Raw genomic sequence first — 23,854 nt, forward strand, 5'->3', positions numbered from 1 at the left:
CATAGGTTTGAACGGGACTTTTCTATCACACAATAAACCCGATGAATTCCTTCATTTCAATCATTCAACTTGAATTCTACTAATAATATCTCCATGTAATTCACCATCACTCTGAACAAAGACTGGAGATATACAAAATGTATACTCTTATTAATGACTTAATCGCCCAAAGTCGCAATCCCCCTACTAGATCTATTAGATAAGAGATATGCTACTCAAGAGTGAGTTAAATATGAAAATTCTCAAACTTAACTTAAAACTCGATAAATTAATTTAGATGATAACATCTTCTATTTTATAAAAATTGAAATAAATGCATCACAATTTAATGATTAGGGCAAAGTAAATATATATCATGTAAGAATGATAAATCGAGCAATATCAACATCTTTCAAAATATGTGTCCCACAAAAAAAAAATGATAACATTCTTTGTTGATCGAACTCGTCGCGATTATTTTGTTATGATGGTTAATAGTATAGCTCAACTTGCTACTATAATCCAAAGTACGCAAGAGCTTCTAAGTAAAAAAAAATCATTAAACTTATAATGGAGTTGTTAAATATTCCATGTTTTTTTTAGATAAACCCAATAATGCTTCGCTCCTTATCAAAATTAGGAGAAATTATTACGTGCGGTCACCAGTCGCCATCAGAGGCCAATTAGAACACTCCATGTCACTAATACGTTGTGTACTGTTATTATGTACCGCTGTGCATCGGGTAACATGGTACGTCCTTATTGATCTCCAGACAGTCTAGTGATTGCACATAATAACCTCTCCAAAATCAGAGTAATCAAAGGCTAGTTAATTAGTTCTATTAAGATTAATGTAAGTAAAATAAATATAAAAAGAAATATCAATCATATAAATCATAGTTAGTCAAAAAGTTTACTTTGATTTAAATGAATTTAACACCTATAATATTGAATGATTTTTAGGGTTTAACTCACATAGAATTTAGTAAATTCCAATTTACAGAATTGAATAAATCCTAGTTCAGTTACATCTTAATGATAGCCAAAGAACGATAGAGAAATTTAGTAATTGAGAGTGAAAACCTTAGCGCAATGTTTTTCTTGTACAATTTCTAGAAACGTTAAAAAACATTTATTTTCATTCTATCTTGTTTTTAAAAGTTCTGATTTTTAAAAAATTTACTCTAAATTTTTTTTATTTTGCCAACATCATTTTATTTTTTATTTATTAAAATAACTACACTAAAATATCAAATTGAATTTATTGGCCTCAGAATCAAACTTTAAGTCCCATCTCCCACATATTTTGACATCTTTTCTACTATATTGAGAAGATTTTTTGTCTCTTGATCATATGCAATCAAACTGTAAGTCTCATTCTTAGGAGAAATTATTCTATGCGGACGTCGAACACAATTCTCTGTCTGGAGACCAATCAGAATACATCACATCAACGGTACCGAGCCAGGTACTGAGCGATATCGAGCCGCGATACCGAACAAGGTGTTATATGACGCATTCTGATTGATCTCCGAATAGCGTTCAGTGTCCGCACAAAATAATTTCACCATTTTTTGGAGATTTTTTTAAACATGTTAATGAGAAATCCAAACATATGTACCACACTTCTTTTTTCATATGCCATATTGAGAAGATATTTAAGCATTCTTGATATAATAGGATCAAGATACAAGCCAAACCTTCCATATTTTTTCTTATCTTATTTACCATATTGAGAAGATATTTGAGATTTTTTTATCATATATAATCAAGCTATAACTCATACTCTTTGTCTATCATTTATGCCACATTGAGATGATATCCACACTTCTACTTCATTCTTCAAATCTTCTCTACCATATTAATAAGTTGGGAAATTTACAAACATATCACTTTATTTCATACTATTTACATATCTAAAACCCAAAATATTAATATTACATGTCTACCACCCATATACAACTTTAATATCAAATATACCCCTTATATATATCATTCATAACATCTTATAAGTCATATATATCAAAATTGAAAGAATTGCACATTTATCTTTAATAAAACTACCAGCGCTTCTATAAATTCATTCAATATAAATCAGCGCAGCAAAACCAACTATGAATCATATACATCAAAATTTTTTACTCTATATATATTCATCAAACTTTGATTTACAATAACCAAGAGATTACCCAATACATTAATCTATCTTTCAACCGCTACAAAAAAATAAAAGAAAATATGCAACAAAATAAAACATGGAAACACCAATCAACCTCACTCTGCAAGACCATGACCATTTCTCAAACCTGAAAGCAAAACCACATAATGAGTTTACAAAGCCCAACAAATAATCAAATCTACAGCTGAAATTAATGCACAGCATAATTAATCATAGTCACTGCGTAGATAAAAATTTGTATGATCCCAGTAAACTTCTTAGTAAAAAACATGTTAATGCCTAATTAATTTAATTAAATATTACTTTAATTATGCTATCTAATTAAGTAATCAATCATTTATTTTATGCTAGTGATCATAATTATCTGCTGATGAAATCATACTAAGCAGATTAAAATACCTTAATAACTTATGAAAATAGTAAACTATCAATTACTCCTACTTAATTAATTAGTTATCAAATCTTAAATTAGAATACTTAATTACAAATAATGCCTTGATAATCAAAATAAAACTTTATATATAAGCTTATTTTAGTTTGGACATAATGTACGATAGTATAGAAGATGCACACATTCAGGGATTATTGCAGCCATTAACCACACAATCAGAAAAGCAATAATTACCTCAGCTTTCGCATTCTGAATGGTTGGAGTTCCCACTTCTGATCCTAGCCATCTGGGACGTGAGCAGATCTTTAACTCTAGATTTCAGCTGCAGTGAAAGCACATATTTGATGTAATTTTAACAGATATCGGCTACAGATTTTTTATAAAAAAATGCTGTAGAGCAAACATAGGAACATAATGACAGTAGTGTAAATGAACCAAATTGAGTAGAGTAGCACCAATTTATTTAACCATGTTATTTATTTTTTCTATGAGTTTTCATATAAAACTTTGTTCATATTTATCTATTAATTTTCTTATCAAGTTCAAGCCTATTTAATTATATCTTTGAACATATAACCTTATGATGTGAAACGTCATCGGAATTGCACGGAGAAATAATTAGACAACTGAATAAGCAAGTCAATATATAGATTAACGAGTCACAATTAATGATTTAATGAAATCTCAGTTGCAAAGTTGCTTAGGCAGTGTTACAAACTCGTTATGCAAGACAATTTAAAATAATAACAAACACGCAAGTAATGACAACTGCACTTTAACAATAATCCGTGGGTTAATATTTAGAAAAGCCACCTTGAGTTTCCCTCACTCAAAGAGTTGCCACTCGGATCGAAGGTAGTATTCGTCGATGGCGGTTGATAGAGAAAATAGCATCCGATCCACGTAATCTTCAACGGTTGCGTCGATCTCTACGTTGACGTCAAAGAAAGGCGATCTCAAAACATCCACACATCCTTGGGAATCAAGACAAATCTATGATCAACATCCGGATAGGCCATGCATAGTTGTCCAAGAGAAAATGTGGAGAGGGAGAAGAGGGGTCGGCCAAGCTAAGGAAAGAAGTGGGGAGGAAATGAATTAATTAGATCCTTAATTTATGGGATCTAATTAATTAGAGGGAGAGGGGGGGGGTACGATTCCCTCCATAGAGATTCTCACTAACGTCCTCCCAAAGAACAAAAGTGCATAACAATTTTTTTATTAAAACTTCATCATGTCAATACATAAGCAAGGGCCTCTATATATAGGCCTCATAAATTAAAAAACTAAAATAAGACGAATATGCCCCTAGAGCTTACATAAGACTAAACCCTTAAATAAGGGTAAAAACAGATAATGCATAATTATAATAAAATTACAAATAAAAATTTAAGATAACGTTGAACGATCACGACCGTCGATCTTCAGCTCCTCGGATAGGCATGGACGGTTGGATGTCCGCATCACCTTTTTACTAAATATAACTAGATTTATAGATTTTCATTAAAATTAAAATAATTCACTAGGCATTATTTAAGTTGATGGGTGGAATTCAAATGTTAAAAAGAAAAACTTTAATCAATATACTATTTATTTGATATTTTCAACATCCTTATATGACTAATACTACAACAACAACATCAAGCATTTGTCCCACTATGTGGGGTCAACTACATGAATCCTTTTTCTCCATTATGTCATGTTAAAAGTCAAATTCTCGTTTAAATCTAATAAGAAAGATCATTTAAAAAATATTTTCTAACAAAGTCTTTTTAGGTCTACCTCTACCTTTCTTAATAGAAGTCAAATCTACTAACCGGGTCATCAGAAGGCTGTCGTTTAATGTGACTAAACCATCTAAGGCGACTCTCTCTAATCTTACCTTTCACTGGAGCTACTCCAACCTTTTCACGTATATACTCATTTCGTATCCTGTCTCTAAGGGTAAAGCCAATCATCCACCTGAGCATCCTAACCTGACTAATAATATACATAATTTAAAGTGCACAAGATAGTAAAAAAAATTTCAAGAACATAAAATTACTCACCAAATACGAAATTATATGGTTATGAAATGATTTTTATTTATTTATATGATGAATTTTTTAAATTTTGTTCAGCGTTCGACTAAGTAAATAAACACATTTAAACAAGCTTTATATGAACGAATATTGAGTTGTTCATTGCGCGCACTAATTTTCTTACCGCACGAGATGATGCTATTGTGATGTTAGACAAGAAAGGAAATGAATTTTTAAAGCAAAGCTAACCTCACTGATACCAGCTTCGGTCTTCACTGAAACCCATATCGCATCGTCTGGTCCAAATTCTTTGTATCTAATGGCATCATCATCATCATCATCACCATCATCCTTTAAAATTCCATCTATAGGCAGCTCTTGCATTAGATCAGTTTTAGAGACAACGTCAAGCCAAAGATGATCCCCAAATCTTCCCTTGATATCCTTGTATATGACGAACTGTAAAATTTTTTTAATTAACCATCAAATAACTCTATTGCCAAATGAATGAAGAAAATATGGTGGTCCTAATGGTTGATATTTCTGTTACTGAAATCAAATGCAAAGGGAGCAATCTTGTAGGAATATGTATCTATTGATTACACGCTCAAGAGATAAGTGATGATTACACCCAATAAAAAAAAAGTTTTCGAATAGCAATCGTGTACAGAATAATGCTATATTAGTTACTAATCAAATATTACTTGCGGAAAATACACTACAAAGCTTAACCTGGAACTGCAATGTTGAGGCTAGAATCTCAGTTATTATCATGGTTTGATTAGATAGGGAAGTAATTTATAATGGTAAATCGATCCTAAGATTTCTCACTTATTTGCTTGTACAGTTTTGGACTCTTAGTTTTCCCTAGAACATAAGCAATACAGCCCAATAAATATGTTCTGTCATTAGTTTCCATTTTCACTTTTTTTCAACTCAACGCCTGATTTTCTCGTATGAATGCTAAATGTCACTGAAAATTAACCAGACCAAAATACCCCAGCTATAAGCAGAACAGGAAAATGGTGACTGCAGCAGCACAGTAAGATGGAGATGCCGGAGGTGCTGGAATTGGAGAAATAGGGTGGTGGTATTATCGCGAATGGTAGAGTGGAGTTTTTTTTTTTCATTTTCCAGGGGTAGACATCTCATCAAAATGAGGCGAACGAAAGTTTGGTGTTCTTTTATCGTCAGTAGCAATATCTTTTCCCTAGAAGGACATGAATTGGACTTAAAGATCAATGATTACTCAAAAAATGGATCAATATTTGGCTCGGATTGACGAGTTGACTAACAAGCTAAGCTTACTTGAATTAAGCTAGGCTTCGATCAAACTGAGCCAGCTTGAAATCCTTGAAAATTTTATATAAATTTAAATATCAACATATATATATATGTCCTAAAAGATAGAAATTAATCATCAATTTTTTTTTTATCAATTGAAGTAAATGATCCAGCCTTGGCATAAATCGAGATTGAATTGAGCGAGACTATAATCAATCCTAGCTCAGATGTAGATTAAGTCTAATGGCTTTTACTGGGATTCAATCTGCTTGATATAGGATTGTTACCAGGCACTCCAGGTGGGGGCGGCAAGGAATTGTATTTGCGATGCCCACTTGTCAACCTTTTGATGGATTTGGGTGTGATTGGGAAGAGAGCTCAGGAAGGTCAGCACATTCGGTTATTTTGACCCATCAGCTTTCAACATTTAGTACCAAAATGCAATAAATGAAACAAAAATTTACATGACAATAAAAAAGGAAGCAAATAAAAAAAAAATTAAATATAGATCCAAATACTCCAACCAATGCTGAGGACCTTAGTGAGATTTGTTTTATATTAAAGTGAAGTTTTACGAAAAAAATAATGATCAAGAATAACTCCATCTCCAAGTTTAAATGTACAAAATATAATGAACAACTACATCATAAGAGAAAGTACAAATACCTGATCAGCTGGAGAGATCCCACATTCTCCTGTGAGATCATGAACATACAATATAGCAGTAGGTAAATGTTCCAGTACAGCGAGCGTTAACTTTTCTAAATTGTTCCTGTCATCTAGGATTCAAAAAATACATCAGAAAAAGTGAAGCGTAGATGCTTATACATTTTAAAAACACAAGTGATTGTTGAAGCCACAACAGTTAACATATTAGATATGGTCTCCTAAATTTTACTAAAGAATATATAGAAATATATGGAACATAGAAATATGAAAAAAAATCAATAAATATTAAAACATGATTATATAAAGTGGAAGAGTAAAAGCTCAAAATAATCCCCCAATTATTAATAAATACCTAATTTAGACTCAGAATTTCGCATTGGCCCATTTTAGTCCCTAAAACAATTAAAATTTGTCCAATTTGGTCCCTTCACTTAAATTTTCTGTTTAAATTAACGAAATACTTAAGCGTTTGTTTCTTTTATGAGTATTTTAGAAAAAAAAAGACTTCTTTTTATAACTCAATCCCTTGCCTTCCTGCTATAATCCCAGGAGACAAAATCGTGCAAGCGAGAAGACTTGCTGCTACGAGCAAAAGGTGAAATGCTGTGATAGATAGAAACCGATAGCGTGAGCCAGTATAATTCCTTAGGAGATAGAACACTATGCTACTGTGGGCAAGACAACGTGCTTCGATTCACCAAGCTTTGATGTGCTGCAAGTGAGAGATGAGAGGCTGCGAGTGAGACGACAGGCTATCGATTTGAATTAATCTCGTGGAGGTGAGCATTAGGAGGCAATGTGTTGTTGCGAGCAACCACGATGTGCTTCGACATCCAGAGATAGAGACAGGGATGACGACCAATGTGCGACATCCACAAGGAGACAGAGATGGTTAATGCTAGGTTTGCTTGTGTTCCTAATATCCATGTTCATACGATTTTGATCTTATTTGTTCAACAAGATCAAAATAATTTGTAACGTTATAAACTATTTGTTTGCTTTAAAGTAAATACTAATTATTCAACCTTATTATTTAGTAGATTTACTTTCTATCCGATATTTGTTTGTATTATAATTTATTAAATGATACAGTATAGCAACATAAACAATGTAAATCGTATATATTTGTACTACCAAAATTACTCTCATATTTAACTGGACTTTAACTCTTATTTTAGGCCCTGGGACTGAATTGGATCAATTTTTAATAGTTGAGGAACTAAATTGGAGTAATGCAGAACTCTGAACATTTATTAATAGTCGAGGGATTATTTTGAGCTTTTACTCTAAAATAGAGATATTATATAAATATGGCCTTGTATGCAATCATGATATTCATCCATTCTCATTCAACCACCCACCAAAACACAAATCTGAGAACATATTCTACCACCAAACATTGATGCTTTCTAGTTTCAACCACTACATTAACTTTATTATACAAACGATTTTGGAACAGCCTTTTCAGTTCTTTTTCACCATCCATGCATCTTAAGAGCTGATTTTATGCCCATTCTAAAAAATGTGTCTAAAAGATGACCAGCCATTAATGAAGCTCTACATCAAGAAGCAAGCATTATTAGGGCTGTCAAAAATGGGTCATGATTCGGGTTCGGGTCCAACCCGGCACTATTCAACCCGACCCGAACCCTTGCAAACGGGTCGGTTTTTTTGACCCGAACCCGACCCGCTTTGGGTATATTTTATCAAAAAAAATTTATTTAAACATAAATCAAGATTAATTTAATTTGGGTGACATTGTTTATTATTTTTAGAAATAACATTTACTTATTTCATAAAAATATTTTAAACCCCTGCTAAATTAATTAAAAACGGGTCAAACCGGGTTGATATCGGGTTTTTGGGTCAACCCAAACCCGACCCAGTTTTACAAACGAGTCAAAATTCCTAACCCGAATCTGAACCAAAATTTTCAAATCGGGTCGGGTTTTTGGGTCTGGTCAAATATTGACACTCCTAATTATTATTATAAAAAGCATAATTGGCAATAATTTGAAGCCAAAAAATTTAGTAACTCAGCTCAAATTTTGGAATGTGGCCACCTGTATGTAATTGGTTATTTTGTTTCTTATACACCCACATGTATCTTCAGCTTGATAAAAGCATGAAGACTATTTAAAAGTCCCCATGTGGAAAAAATAAAATAAAATTAAACCAAACGGACATAAATCTGAGATGAGTCCCAAAACCATTGCAAGGGTCTTAAAGATCACACTAAGGACAATGGAGGAAATAGTAGAATGAACACCACTCGTTACATGAAAACCGACCTTGATTGTTTTTTAGGAATTTTAATGGATAAAAATTATTGGCAACTAATCACTACAACGTCATATAATATCTTACCATCATTTCTTAGTAGACCTGGTATATCAGTACCCTGTAATCACACTCAGTGACAATAGGAGAACTAGTAGAACGAACACCACTTTTTCAATGAAAACCGAACTTGATCCTTTTCTACGAATTTACAAGGAAAAAAATAATTGGAAACTAATCACTACAACGTCAAATAATATCTTACCATCATGTCTTCTGAGTAGACCTGGTGTATCAGTAACCTGTAATAAGTAAGGATTTACAAATCAATTACTACTGTCTATGAGATATGAAAATAATAAGACTGTGCAAGAACCTGAAAATGCTCATAGTTTACAACGATGTGTCCCATCAGAATTCCCCTTGTGGTGAAAGGATAGTTGCAAACCTGAAATCAATTATGTAAACCAAACTAAAGGAAATGCTAGTTAAGGAATATAAGCAGTAAAAAATTCTGCACATTATATTTTCAAGTTGCCTCAATGTATTTCCTTACTATCTTGCTTTTTGGTGCTTATTCCTACTTCTCTTCTGCCAGTTTTGTGGTTTTTTTTTACCCCTTGCTTTTACTTGATAAATTGGGCCCATTGGCGTGGGTTAACTTGTCTCAAACAAAAAAGAAGAAAAAGAAGTATTTGCCACACTAATTGAGTTTCTAACCCATTCATGTTCATATATTGAGAGAGATGAGCCACTTATGGGAATCTTTGTATTGATATTTTTATCTCCAGACCATTACTTTGACCGTGAAGAAAAATAAAACCCTAAATACCCTTCTCCCATGGCAGGAAAACTGTTAGTGCAAAGAAAGGAAAATCAAGAGACTGAAAGGCAAGAGCTATTTTGATGGGGACATCAGATTTCGACACGTGTACCATCGCCGAAAACGCAGATCGACGGCGACGATTCAGAGCCTCTACTTCTGATTTATGTGCATTTTATTTTTATGATTGTATTTTCTGTTTTACTAGTTCGCCCCTGTGGGCATTGAGTCGTTTATGTAGCCTGGAAGGGCATTTGTGTATTTTTCTTTTCTTTTCTTTTCGGCCTATTTATATGAGGCCTTATGCATTGTATTGGATTATTATTTTGGATGAATGAAATTTCTTTTTGATGTTCTCTTTGTGAGTGCATGAAGATCTCTTAGTGAGTTCTTCCTTGAGATCTATTAGTGAGTTCTCTAAGTAATTGCTAACCCTAGCATTTCTTTTCATCTATTTACTTTTCTCCCTCCCACAAGAAAGCTCCACATAAATTTCCCTATAGCTCCTGCCGCCGGCCCCCTAGGGCTTCCCGCCGCCAGCCAAGCTCACAACCTCCGGCCGCCCACCTTGCCGACGCCCCTTCCCATCCTGTCAATCCTTTTCTCCACCCATTTCAAATTTGAAATTTGAAATTCATATTTTGAATTATTTCCTAATTTGGAAATCCAAATTAGGAAAGTTTTCATGATTAAACCAATTTCAAAATAATCTAATTTGGAGTTTTTAAATCCCTTGCCACGTCATCAAACCAAGTTGGAAACTCCTTTTTCTCTTCCCACAAATTCCTCTCTCTCTCTCTTGCCATCCCGCCGGCCCCCATTTTTTGTTGTTCCCATTAAGGAGGCAATTAAATCCTCCTCCCTAATTTGAAATCCTAATTTGATTTCAAATAAAATTTTCCCCATTATACTAAAACTGAAATTGAATTTCAGTTTTATTTCCCTCTCCCTTCCCTCTCTCCACCGTCGGCCCCTATTGGTTCTCCCATTAAGTGGGCATTAACTCTCCTTTAATTTGGGATTTCAAATTTAAATCTCAAGTAATTTCCCTCCTATTTTTCCCTAAACTGTAATCAATTTCAGCTCTCAAACAAAACCCTCCTCCCCTCACCCTTGCTCTACCGCCGGCCTCCCCTCCTCTCCAAACCGATCCTCTCTCCCCTCTTGGCATCTTGAAGGATTGTTCGCCTCCTCATACATGGTGTATGACGGATCCCGCCATTGATTACGGAATCGAACTCGACATCTACGGCCACATTCACGTTTTTAGATCGCCGTTCTTCGACGTAGGATTTGGGTTCGACGCCAACGTGGAAGACTACTTGAATCGGATCCTCCCCACCCTTGTAGACGCCATTGATGAACAGCTTTCAGATTACGAGTGGATTATCCAAGGTCGTTCGCCCGCTTCTCCAACTCCTGCTTCCTCCCCGGCGACGAGTCCTCTCGGTGTCACATGTGTCTTGGTGGTATCGCTAAGTTTGCTCGCGATTCTCTTCCGCTAGCCTCCACTTCAAAGAAAGATTGCCGGACCTCTAGGTGAATGGTCTAAATTTTAAACGTGTGGCTTTAGTAGTAGCTATTTGCATTATCTATTTTCTTTGGTTATCTTTTGCAAGGCTTTTGTAATTCTCAAGTGTAAACAATACCATTAACTTAATCTATCACGAATTTTCTTAAATCCAACTTGAGTAAGCTAGATTTTATCGTTAACATTGCATAGTTAAACTCTCATTAATATCTAACGTGCAATTCATGTTATCCCATATATGTTTCACATCATATTTTTATTATTTTGATCTTCATACTCACATGAATTGATGCTAACTTTATCAACTTCGGGTGACCAATAATTAAGTAAGTAGTGAAACAAAGATAGCTGAACTGGTGAGGCACGGGTTGAGTTTGTAAGCTGCGCACGCTATCAACACTGAAGCGCACGTGAAATGCTTATCTTCATCGTGGAGTGTTGCATAGAGAGCTTTTTGCATTGCTATTGCAAATCATAGCCTTAGCGAAGTGTTGCAACTCAACTCAGCAATGCTTTATTGACCAATATTGAAGTGTAAAAATAAACCAATTTATTAGTTAAAAATAGTAGAGCAATTTACAAATGTTTATATAGTATACTTAGGGGCATAAGTGAGATGAGCCAGCTCAAACTCAACTCATTAACAAGTTCACGAGTCGAACTTATGGAGCCATGACAAACTAAAGCTTATACTTGAGCTTGTATAATTAACAAGCTCGAGCTCAGCTTGGCTCGGCTTGTAAGCTCGTTGAGTTGCTAGATTAACTTAAAATATTGTTAAAATTTTATTTAAATTAATATTATATAATATATTTTAATCTTTTAAAATTAATTTTATTAAAAAAAACTGAAATTTTTAATTTAAAATTAAGAAATCGAAATCCACACTCAAGTCAAGCTCGAGCTTTTCAAACGAGCTTGAGCCTATAAAATTTTTAACAAGCAGAGCTTGAGCTCAATAAGAACTAAACATGCATAGCTTGATTAGGTAGAAACTCAACTCAACACGACTTGTTTACACCCCTAAGTATACTTGATTGTCCTCCACATGCGAGTAGACATTGAAGCTTATTCATCTCTGATATTATATCCACCTCATACATACAATTGCACTTCCTCCACACATTTCTTGACCATCTTGTTCATCTCTATTAATATTTAGTTAGGTTACTTTTGATACATTTCTATTAGATAAGAAGTAAGAAAAAGAATATTATAATGTTTGTAAATTTGATTAATAAAATATCTATCATATGCACAATATATATATATTAAAAATTTTATAATTGATTTCAGTAGAAAAAATATAAAACTTAAAATATCATTCAAATGTTATTTCGTTCAAATAGGAATGACTTATATAAATAAATGAGAATTATTTTTTAATGACGAGATTTTATTATAAAATTATATACAATAAGAATTATTCAATATTCATTTTGTAATAAAAAAATAATATGTCATTTTAGAAAATAATAATTATTGGAATATGAACCTTTTTCATTTATTTATAGAGAGAGAGAGAGAGTGTGTGAGTGAGTAAATTAATTCATAAGAGATTTTGTTCTTAAATTAAATCATTATATATAATAAAAAAGAAAATGAATATATTAATGATATTTTAATAGAAAATGAGAGTTATTTAGTAACAATTAGTAACTAATTAGAGCGATATATTATTAGATATATGAGTTAAAATAATCTTATAAAATTATGCATAATTAAAGGTGCTCGACTAGCGATGTCAAAGGGAAAAAAGGGCAAAAGGGCAAAAAAGTATTTAAATCAAGGTGTCATGTTCCTATTCTTAACGTAATAATGTTGTTATTTCCAATCTGATTGAATCGACATTTATTAATTAACTAATATTGCAAAAATTCCAATATTAATTATCTCTTTTATTTCGATGATTGGTCATATTGAAGTTTAATAGTAAACATGATAATTCATCTTGAATGATATGAAATGATTATATACAAATAATGGTCTTGCTTCTTCTAAATGCATTTAATTGCTAACCATTATTACAAATTGCTTATATATTTTATATGTTAAATGCAATTGAGGAAGTCGAGCCAAGCTCAAGTCACCCCTGGCTTGAGCTTGAGCTTAATTAATTAATCAAGTTCGAGCTCGAGCTCGAGCTCGAGCTCGAGCTTTATTCAATGAGTTCGAGCAGGCTCATGAGCTAGATCATTTATTTTGAAAGAGAAAATGATTATGATTTAAACAATTATTATAATAAAATGGTAAAAAAAAAGAAAATATTTTTTAAAAAAATAAAGAATCACTTCTTATAAAGAAATGAATATAAATTTTTAAATAATTTTATACTTAAAATCTTAAATCCTAATATATTTTAAGTATATTTTATATTGATATTTTTTAAATGAGCCAGTTCGCGAGCTAACTAGTCGATTCAGGGCTGACTCAAGCTTGGCTCATTAGCTCACAAAATTGGCTCACGAGCCATTTATCGAACCGAGCCCAAGCTGACTCATGAGTCGGCTTGACTCACATCCTTTGATCATGTTGAGCTTGACGACATAAACTTATATAATTTAGTGCTAGTCATATATTGTTCATTATTAAATAATATGAAATGATAAAGAGCATGCAAATAAAGTAATCAAGTAGAAATGTTTGCATGTGCATGATTGATGGAGTACATCATCTTATGGTATTGACTGGAGATGCAATATACTCATGCACATGAAATAAAAAAAAATAGAAAAAGTAAATGAAAAAGGAAGTACCTTCATTAGTAATAGTTTAGATGATGTCTCCTATGACAGTTATATTATTTACAAAAAATGATAAAGATAATATATATGTGACATGTATATATATGCATAACATTGATTGTCATTTTCAAAATAAATTTTAAACAAATTTGCTTTATGCTTTATAAAGCATGCATATCATTCAAAATACCGTGTATTACTATAATTTAGAATCATAACTTAATCACTGAGTTGTGTTATGACTCACTCCATATTTACAAATGTACACATGTATTATCCTAATTGTGTAAACGAGTGGAGTATGAGAGAACGTCTGAGAGAAAGGTCTTTATTTGAAATATTTACAGCGTTCGCTTTAAAATATATTTTTAATTTAACAGCTCTTTCAGTGTATTCGAGATGGTTGCTTTTAGAATTTTTAGTGGAAAAAAAAAATTAAATAACTGTCTGACATCTATTCCAGCTTTATTAATTAGAGCCTCCGGGCTGCCACATGACATTAATATTCACGTAACAATTGAGAAGAATCACGGAAAGCATATAAAGAAGTATAAGCAGTTAATGCTTAAGGAAGAAAATTTACCTCTGGTTTTCCTGTCGAAAGTATGCGAACTAGGGAAGATTTCCCCACATTGGGTGCTCCAACAAGGCAAAGAGTTGGTATCTTTAGGTCCACCACAGGCATGGCACGTAGCACCTTCCAAGTTCCATAAATTAATCCATTCAAAGTATTAGGTTAGTCCAGGAATCTAACTCTTTTAACTACTTGAACGTCTATCCAAAATCAGATCAAATAATAAAATGTTGAAACTAATAATTGCTGCGATTGAAATTCTCTATGACCAACCATAACACTGAAAATTTCAAACATAATGTATAAACCACATAAAGAATTCTTTCAAAACCTGGTTTCCAATGATTAATCAAGGCTTCATTTATCATTTTTCTAAAGCTGATCCTTAGGAAGTAAACTAGCCACACTTTTCATGCAGACGGACAAACGAATTTTGTAAGTGCATAGCCCATAACCATGAAAGTCGTGCAGAGGTGAACATGCAGTTAAGGATGTTCTTTTGCACGCTCATTGAAAAATCAAAATTGCGTGCTAGTAATGTAGGGCTTCATAGATAATATGGTTTTTTAAGTAGATGTAAAATGCACTGTCGCAGGCAATGCAAATAACATGCAAATTTCACAAGATAAATTATTAAGCCCAGACAACTATTGACAACCGTTGATGATAAATAGAAAATGATATAAGTCAATTTAGAAGAAAAACCTATGGGTTTCTATTAAAAAATAACGGCTAAAGTATCAGGATAGTCGCACATATAGTTGAAAGTGACTTGAAACTTTATAAGATTGACCAAAATTCAAGTTGTAATGGATCCAAGTAAACACAATCTCACTTTCAATCAACAAAAAAATGAAGAAGAAAGAAAAGAAAAGCAAAAGGAAATTAATCATCGAATAAGCAAGCATCATGCATGTACAGCATGGAAAAAAAGAGTCCCTTCTAAAATTATTCTAGTCTCTCACTTGAACAAGGAATTCTGTTCTTTATTTCTATTTTAAATACATATCCTTGTTATCGTCCATCAATAATTGATATGAGTTAATCATCCATTATTGATTTGGATACAAGATTAATATGAAAATATAAAAATATGCAAATGAACTGCTATATATGAAACCCAAAGAAAGTGGTGCAATATAGTTCAATCAAATTGGGCCACAAATCCTAATTTCTCACAAGGCATTTACAATGAGTAAAATCAGGCTACAATTGGGGTTTAGCCCGCCAATTTTCAGACCTTTTTAGGCTAATTTTTAATTTTCACCAAATTCCATTTCTTTTTTTTTAATATTTTATTAGTTGAATAATAACTTTTTCATAATATTATGTTTGAATTTGAAAACTTGCAGGAATAAATTTAATTTAGATATATTACCTTTGATTTCAAAATATTTTTCTCTTTTTTAAACTTTATTTCTATAAATAAAGATGGATGCAATCAGAATTTTAGAGATTAATGTCACAAGAATGAAATTATTCTTAAGGCCTATTTGGGTATTCCCTTTTTATTCAAGTTATGTAGGCACATTTCTAAGTTGTGTAAGCAAAGTTTCTCTTTTGTTCTCCATTCATCGTCTCACCCCCATCAAATTGATAATAAAGTTAGATGCAGCAATTTCCTAGCATCCTTATTTGAAACCCATAAACTAAGAAATCCTATAACCATCCATCCATAAACCCATCCAAATTCTACATTGATCACCTCGTGCTCTTAGGCATCTTCCAACATGTCATCTACCTCAAGCCTGAGCTCGTGCCAGCTTTTTCTAGTCGCTAACTGCAAGCCATTCCAACGTGTGATTCAATGCTCGTTCATGAGACAACTACAAGGCATTATGGAGACTTCAGCATAGCGTTCCACCACCAAATTGGCAAACAGTCAAAGAAGATAATTCAAACGTTAGAGAATTTACTTAAAATAAGTGGTCACATTGACAGCAACTTGGAGTGACCCTTTTCCTTATTGAAGTTTGCCTTCAAGGCTTCAACAACAACTATCATTCTAGCACGTACATGACGCTATACTGAGCTTCGTATAGATGGAAAGAGAGTAGCAATTAGACCAAAGTTGGCAGATGAGTGCACAAAGAATATCAAGGTGATCAGGAAAAAGATACTTGATAGCACAACACCGAAACAAGAAAAACTATGACTCAGAATCAAAGTGTCTAGTTAAAAATTAAGATTTTCCTACAGGTAAGTCCCATGCACAGATTCAAGAGTTTTAGTCAACCTAACAAGCTTAAACCACGATAAATAAGGCTTTCAAAGTTGATGAGGCAATAGGACATATTATACCAATTACAATTGTTGCCTATTATGTCAAAAGTGCACAATATATTTTGTCTCAAATTTTTAATAAGTACATGTGAGACCTGAAACATTCTTGAATATGATCCCAACAAGGTAGAATTCCCCTCAAATTTGAGGGATATTATTAGTATAATTCAAGTTGGATGGTTAAAGTGGACGAATGCGTCGAGCTTGTTGTGTGATTGGAAAGTCTCCCTCAAACTAAAGGGAAAATTCTATAAGATTGTGGTGAGACCTACAATGTTTTATGGCGTAGAATGTTGGCCATTAAAAGAGAAGCATAAATAAGTGTTGTAGAGATGACAATGCTCAGGTGGATGCATATGGTCGCATAAAATGGCGGCCTTCCGATGACCTGGCTAGGAGAGTAGATGTATTAGATTTGGCATGTGTTAAGAAAGGTAAAGGTAGACCTAAAAAGACTTGGTCATAAAATATTATAAATGACCTTTCTTTATTAGAATAAAATGAGAATTTGACTCTTAACATGACACAATGGAGAAAAATGATTCATGTAACAAACCCCACATAGTGGAACAAAGACTTTGTTGTTATTGTTGAGTTACAATTCCAACCTGAGCTCGGCTATGAGGAGGTACCTAACAAAATCCTAGCCAAACAACACAAGACACTATAGATAAAAGAACCTAAATAGTAAAAGTCTAATGGAAGAATCAAATCTAACAAGAAGCCAGCTAAGAAATGGAAGCCAACATACACAACTACAATCTCTACATCTTAACAAATTTTGAAGATGAAATTTTTCTCAAGTAGAAAGTAAGAACCAAACATGAAAAATCTCCAAAACTAAAATACAACGAAGTGAACCAACCTGCTAAAATATTAAAATCAGACTACCTACTCAAGAAATCTGATGAGTTTAAACAATAGTAGGATGAAACATTTTTGTTTGTAATGGCTATCTCAATTGGTTAAAATTTATCTTCTCGGGCATGATCCAACATGAGAGGGCAATCGATACATTTGATATGCCAAGCTGAGATTATAGTATTAAGTAAGAGAAAGGCCAACAAACGTTTGATATTTACCTCAAAACCTCCTTTCTGCATATATAATATAAGTTAATGTTATGAAAAATTAATTAAGCAATAGATTGTGGAATATATGAAACGTAAAAGAAATGATTGTAGGTTACTTACAATCGAAGATGAGTGCGTGGTGGAGGAATTGAGGAGAAAATTTTCAAGGAGGTAAGTATTGTAAATTTTTAAGTAAAAAGTATATATTATCATTAGAGACAAAAGTACAATGATTTTGAATGACAATTTGGAAAGATAGTTATTAAAATATATGATTTAATATTATGCATGTTAATAATCAAGCAACCACTTGTGAAGTGGAATGATGCAGATTTAAATTAAGTTGTTAAATGATTGTTTAAATATTTTCTTAGTTTGTAAGATTTTGAAAAAAAGTTCAATTCTTAAGATATTGCATATAGATTCTTTTTATGTAATAGATATATGGTTATAAAAATTATAGAATGTCTATAACAATAATAAGAATGTATGAATTATGAATATATGAATTATACTTGATACGTCACCAAAAATCGTCTTGATCATGCATGAATCTCAAGGCATATTCAAGTTGAAAATTTTCAAAATTAAATTTGGGATCATATGAATTCCAATTTCAGCAAACTTATAGTCAAACTACACGTCTCAAAGAAACGAACCTAAGGACACTGAAATCGGTCCAACCGGAGCCCAAATGGGTCAAAATTGAGGGCTCGAATCACATTTGGAATGATCAAAGCAATATTTGGATGACAAAATGATATTCAAATATAGCATGCTTATAGTCAAATTGAGCGGCTTGGCGAGAAGAATCCAACGAGCCTAATATCGCTGAATTCCTACATCGATAAAACACTTAAACAGTTGAAAAACTCTCTATGATTGAAGAAATCAATACGAGTCATTCGACGGAGCACTCCAAACCTGCCCTGGCTCTTCTCTATATTTACGGGATGTGTCACTCATGAAAATCTATAAATAGACCCTATTCCGACATCGATAAGGCACTTAAACAGTTGAAAAACTCTCTATGATTGAAGAAATCAATACGAGTCATTCGACGGAGCACTCCAAACCTGCCCTGGCTCTTCTCTATATTTACGGGATGTGTCACTCATGAAAATCTATAAATAGACCCTCACTCTCTACATGAAGGGAACCTTTTGCTAGAGATTGGAGAGAGCGCTGAGGCTTCAAGAGCTCCAGCACCACCGCCGGCGAACCCCGATCAACTGCTGTCGAACCACCGCTCGATCGTCGATCAACTGCTGTCGGACCACCGCTCGATCGTCGATCAACACCGCCGGACTTCAACCCGACCATCATCAGACCACCGCCCAGCCGCCGACAGCCAACGGACTTCTGCCCGGCCTCCGACTGCCGCCGGACTTTAGCCTGACCGTTGTCGGACCACCGCCCGGTCGCCGACCGCAGCCGGACTTCCACCCGACCGCCGACGGACTTCAGCCCGGCCATCGTCGAACCATCGCCTAGTCGCTAACCGCCGCCAAACTTCCACCCGGTCGCCGACCGCAGTCGAACTTTCACCCGGCCACCGAACATCGCTGGACTTCAGCCATACCGTCGTCAGACCACCGCCCGGCTGCCGCAAAACTTCCACCTGGCCACCGATCACCGCCGGACTTCCACCCCCATCAACTGTCGTCGCTGCCAAACTTCCATCCGGTCGCCGACTGCCGCCATACTTCCACTAGTCCGCTAACTGTCGCTGGACTTACACCCGGCCATACCCGGATTTCGCCCTGACCATCATCGAATCACTGTCATACCACTGACTGCTTCCAGAATTCCACCCAACAGCCGAGCGTTGCCAGTCTTCCGCCCGACCTTCGTCGGGTCATTCCCCGTCAGCTGAACTTCTGCCAAGATGTCGTGGGACTTCTGCCCGACCGTCGCAAGATCTTTGCCTAACTCTCCAAACTACTGTAATTTAACCGCCTCCAAGTCAAGGAACTGATCAACCTTTGTAATTCACTCAAATTTAGTGTAATCTGTTTACATGGACGAGGCCCCGTAATTTTTCCCTCTTTGAACTTTCAACGTAAAAAAGATTGGATGTTTTACTTATCTCTCTCTATTTGTGTGTTGGATATAAATACATTGATAAGACGAAAAGTTTACTCACTCTATCACCGTGAATATTCTAGTCTGCAACAATACTAAATATCAAATTAGTAAAATTTAGCTATAAAATGATGTAAAACTTATAATTGCAGGTGGGGCAAAAAGGTCCCCATGTATAACATTGCATCTTAAGTGGGGCAAAAGAGACCCCAAAGAGATGATACATGCTTAGTAGGTGAGGCAAAATGTCCCCTAAAAAGTCAAAAGGGACCTCTAAGTTGTTCAATGGAGATAATGTCAAGTTTACCTGGGCTCCATTGAACATGCTAATGAAAGTTTAGCCAAATTTTTAAAATGATAATATTGAGATTCAGTATCGACTTCAAAGAAAGTAAATGTTAATGTCAACTATGATTTTATGATATATTATAAATAACATCAAGTTTATTTAATTTATGATTCAATGTGGTGAATTTTTATAATCATGCAATTTAACTGCTATTTAATTTGTATCACTTATTGATCCTCATAGCTCACCAGTTATTTCATATTGGTTATTGTTACAGGTAAAGGAAAGGAAAAGTTTGATGCATAATAAACTACAAATTATTTTATTTTATATGTTAATGTTTAGTCTACATTTGAGGTATATAAACAATTCAGGGCTAAAATATTTTTGGATTATATTAGTGGCTCTGTAAGTATTTATTTGATGTAATTTGATTTATTAGATGCTTATGTTTATATCGTAAAAGTAATTTTGTTGGATGTTCTATATAAATATTCAAATGATGAAAAATATCATATGTTAAATGTTGAAAAATGCTATGTTTCTTGGTGTGGCACTCTACAATATTGTTAAGGAGTATTGCATGGTGTTACATTGGACATGTGCAACGGATAGAAAGTAGGATTAAGGAAGAAAAGGGACAAACCTAAGATTACATGAAGTTATTCACAATGATTTGGGAATAATAGATTTAACTTCTAAGATAACACTTAAAATTTATGAAGAGAAAATGATTATTCCTAAAGTAGATCTCAGATAATTGGGATAAAGTTAATGATGATGTTGATATGTATCTCCTTAAGCAATTACTTATTAGATCAGGAGTCAGCCTGAACTACCAGGATTTTAGTACATGTAAGTTATCACTTGCCAAAACTGAAAAAGCACATTTATTACATTAGTATTGAACGATAACTATCGATACAAGTACACAAAATTCATAATAATAACAAAAGGGATGGAAACATAATTCTATAAATGCATATCAGTACATAGAAAAAATTAAAACACCCAGACAAAAGGAACATCTCAAATCCAGAGTTTAGAGCACATACATCTAGACGGTAGTGCACACAACAAAAATACAAACAAAAATAAAATAAAAAAGGTCAAAACTGTTGTATATAAATCAACTGTTCCAAATCGTTTTCACTGATAGATGAAGCATTTCAGGATTAGGCAGTAGCATTCTTTCACTACCTAAAATCACTAAATATAAATAATGGAGTGCTATCTTTCTGAAGCCTCAAGAGCAAAAGTTTAACTGGATTTTAAGCTGATATTATATTTCTCAACATGTAAATAAGAAAAAAGGAAAATTAAAAACGCATCATCATTTGGGGGATGATGTAAATTTGGGATGAAAGTTAAGATTATTTGAATAATTGAGTTACTGATGCAGGACTGCTTAGATGACATGCTTATGGATTCATGTGGGGATCGTGGCCGTAGATCGGCGGCCACGTTGCTAGTAAACTTTCCATGATGATCTGATGTCCCCATCAGTTACAAATGCACATGCTATCATAACAAAAGAAAAAAAAACTGTTTAGGGCGATGTGCTACCTTTGCCACATGTAATAAATTGTCAACAGCATTTTTTTCAAGTTTGAAAACTTCTTCGAGCTTCTTAAGACCCTGTTGGCTAAAAATAACCCCCATCAAATGCATTTGAATAAAAAACAGATAGCGTGTTTCTTCCACAGTTATCAAAGAAGAGGTGACTAATATAAGAATAAAAATAATATTGTAGGTTGCAAATCTTACCTCACTTAATCTTTCTTCAGCTTCACGCTTAGATATGGACTGCCAAGGTAAAATATCTAATTCGAGTAAGGCTTTATACTTTTATTTAAGAATTAAATATGAAATTCTGAAAATTCGTAAGAAATATTTATGATGGACAGAAATTGATATGCTGCATCTGTTAAGCAGTTAAATTTAAATTCAACAATTGCGGAAATTACATTCAGATGAAAAACAATACAATGATGCGTGCATAAAATTAAGAAACATAGATGTCAGAAAATTATGTAAGGGAAAGTACACGCCTAAGATCTATTGCAATGTCTGTATGATAATATTAAAAGTGATGCGGAGAGATGCAGCGGGACATCTGTAAAAGCCCTGAATAGCTGAAGGCAAAAAAGAGAAAAAAAAAAGGAAAGATGAGAAAAGAAAATAAGAGGGAACACGACCAAGGAAAGAGATGTAGGTAAACATCATTTCATTCCAATAATCATGATGTCCATTTACATAACCTTAGGCCTTTATATATATATATATATATATTACAAACCCAATTTTTTTTTATCAACTAATAAAAGATCATATCAAATAACAGAATAAGGTTAACATTTATTTCAATGATCCACATGATAATATTAAATATGATGCAGGAGATGCAACAGGAGATTTATATAAGCCTTGAATAGTTGGAGGCAGAAGACAAAAAAGGGAGAGAGAGAGAGAGAGAGAGAGAGAGAGAGAGAGAGAGAAAAGCAGAAGAGAATAACATTGAGCACAGCATAGAATGAAAACATAAGTTAAGCATCATTAAATTCCACTAATAATGTTCTCTATTACATGACCCTTAGACCTCTTTTATAATAAAAGATCCTATAAAATAAGATAAAATACTTAAACTTATTAAAAATTAAATAATAAAAGAACTAGAATGATGCAACAACAACAAGCCTTTATCCAACTACGTCGGGCTGGCAACATGAATCCTTTTTCTCCATTGTGTCCTATTAAGAGCAAAATTCTTATTTAAATATAATACAGAATGTCATTTCTAATACTTTCTAATCATATATTTTCAGGTCTACATCTACTTTTCTTAACATAGGCCAGATATAATACATCTAAGGCGACTCTCACTAATCTTATCTGTCACTAGAGCTACTCTAATCTTTTCATGCATATACTTGTTTCACATTTTATCTCTAAGTGTAAAGTCACTCATCCATCTGAGCATACTCATCTTTGCAACACTTATTTTAAGCGTCTCATTTAATGGCCAATATTCTGCGCCATCAAACATTGTAGGACTTGCCACCATATTATAAATTTTTTCCTTAAGTTTGAGTGGTACTTTTCTATCACACAATGGGTCAGATGCATTCCACCACTTCAACCATCCAACTTGAATTCTACTAATATTTAGTAATATCCCTATCTATTTAACTATCACTTTGAACAATATATCTGAGATATCTAAAATGTGCACTCGTTTTAATAACTTGATCACCCATTGTCATAGTCTCAAAGATCTATTACTACTAAAATTACACTCCATGTATTTAGTTTTAGATCTACTCAAATGAAAACTTTTAGAATATAAAGTTGACCTCCATAATTCAAAATTTTACTTCAACTCCTAGTCTTATCAACAAGAGGAATATCATCAAAAAAAAGCATACACCAAGGTACAACCTTTTGCAAATATCTAGTAAAAATATCCATGATTGAAGCAAAAGGTATGTGAAGCTAATCTTTGGTGTAATCCGAATGAAATAGGAAAATGTTTGATCAAACCACCGTATGTTTGAACACAAGTAACAGCACCAGCATACATATCCTTAAAGATATGAATATAAGTATTATTAACTCCTTTCTTTTCAAGAGCTCTCCAAAATAATTCTCT

At 33.5% G+C, this 23,854-nt stretch overlaps 1 protein-coding gene across 4 annotated transcripts in view; it reads right to left on the minus strand.

The window, feature by feature from the left end:
* Positions 1–2,049: 2,049 nt before the first annotated feature.
* LOC110097515 (nucleolar GTP-binding protein 1) overlaps positions 2,050–23,854 on the minus strand; it is a 41,396-nt gene continuing 19,591 nt past the window's right edge. For 2 of the 4 annotated variants that reach the window (XM_020823913.2, XM_020823912.2), the window contains exons 8-16: positions 21,973–22,011; positions 21,772–21,843; positions 14,485–14,598; positions 9,180–9,251; positions 9,069–9,105; positions 6,521–6,633; positions 4,820–5,029; positions 2,784–2,871; positions 2,050–2,285 (exon numbers count right to left, since the gene is read on the minus strand). In XM_020823913.2, the coding sequence (XP_020679572.1) occupies positions 2,785–2,871; positions 4,820–5,029; positions 6,521–6,633; positions 9,069–9,105; positions 9,180–9,251; positions 14,485–14,598; positions 21,772–21,843; positions 21,973–22,011 (744 nt within the window). In that variant the 3' untranslated portion in view covers positions 2,050–2,285; position 2,784. The remainder of the gene's footprint in view (positions 2,286–2,783; positions 2,872–4,819; positions 5,030–6,520; positions 6,634–9,068; positions 9,106–9,179; positions 9,252–14,484; positions 14,599–21,771; positions 21,844–21,972; positions 22,012–23,854) is intronic. The other 2 variants (XM_028694052.1, XM_028694053.1) reach the window with 2 other exon arrangements.

Source organism: Dendrobium catenatum, unplaced genomic scaffold (assembly GCF_001605985.2).
Source record: "Dendrobium catenatum unplaced genomic scaffold, ASM160598v2 fragScaff_scaffold_390, whole genome shotgun sequence".
In the NCBI taxonomy this organism is placed as follows: Eukaryota; Viridiplantae; Streptophyta; class Magnoliopsida; order Asparagales; family Orchidaceae; genus Dendrobium; species Dendrobium catenatum.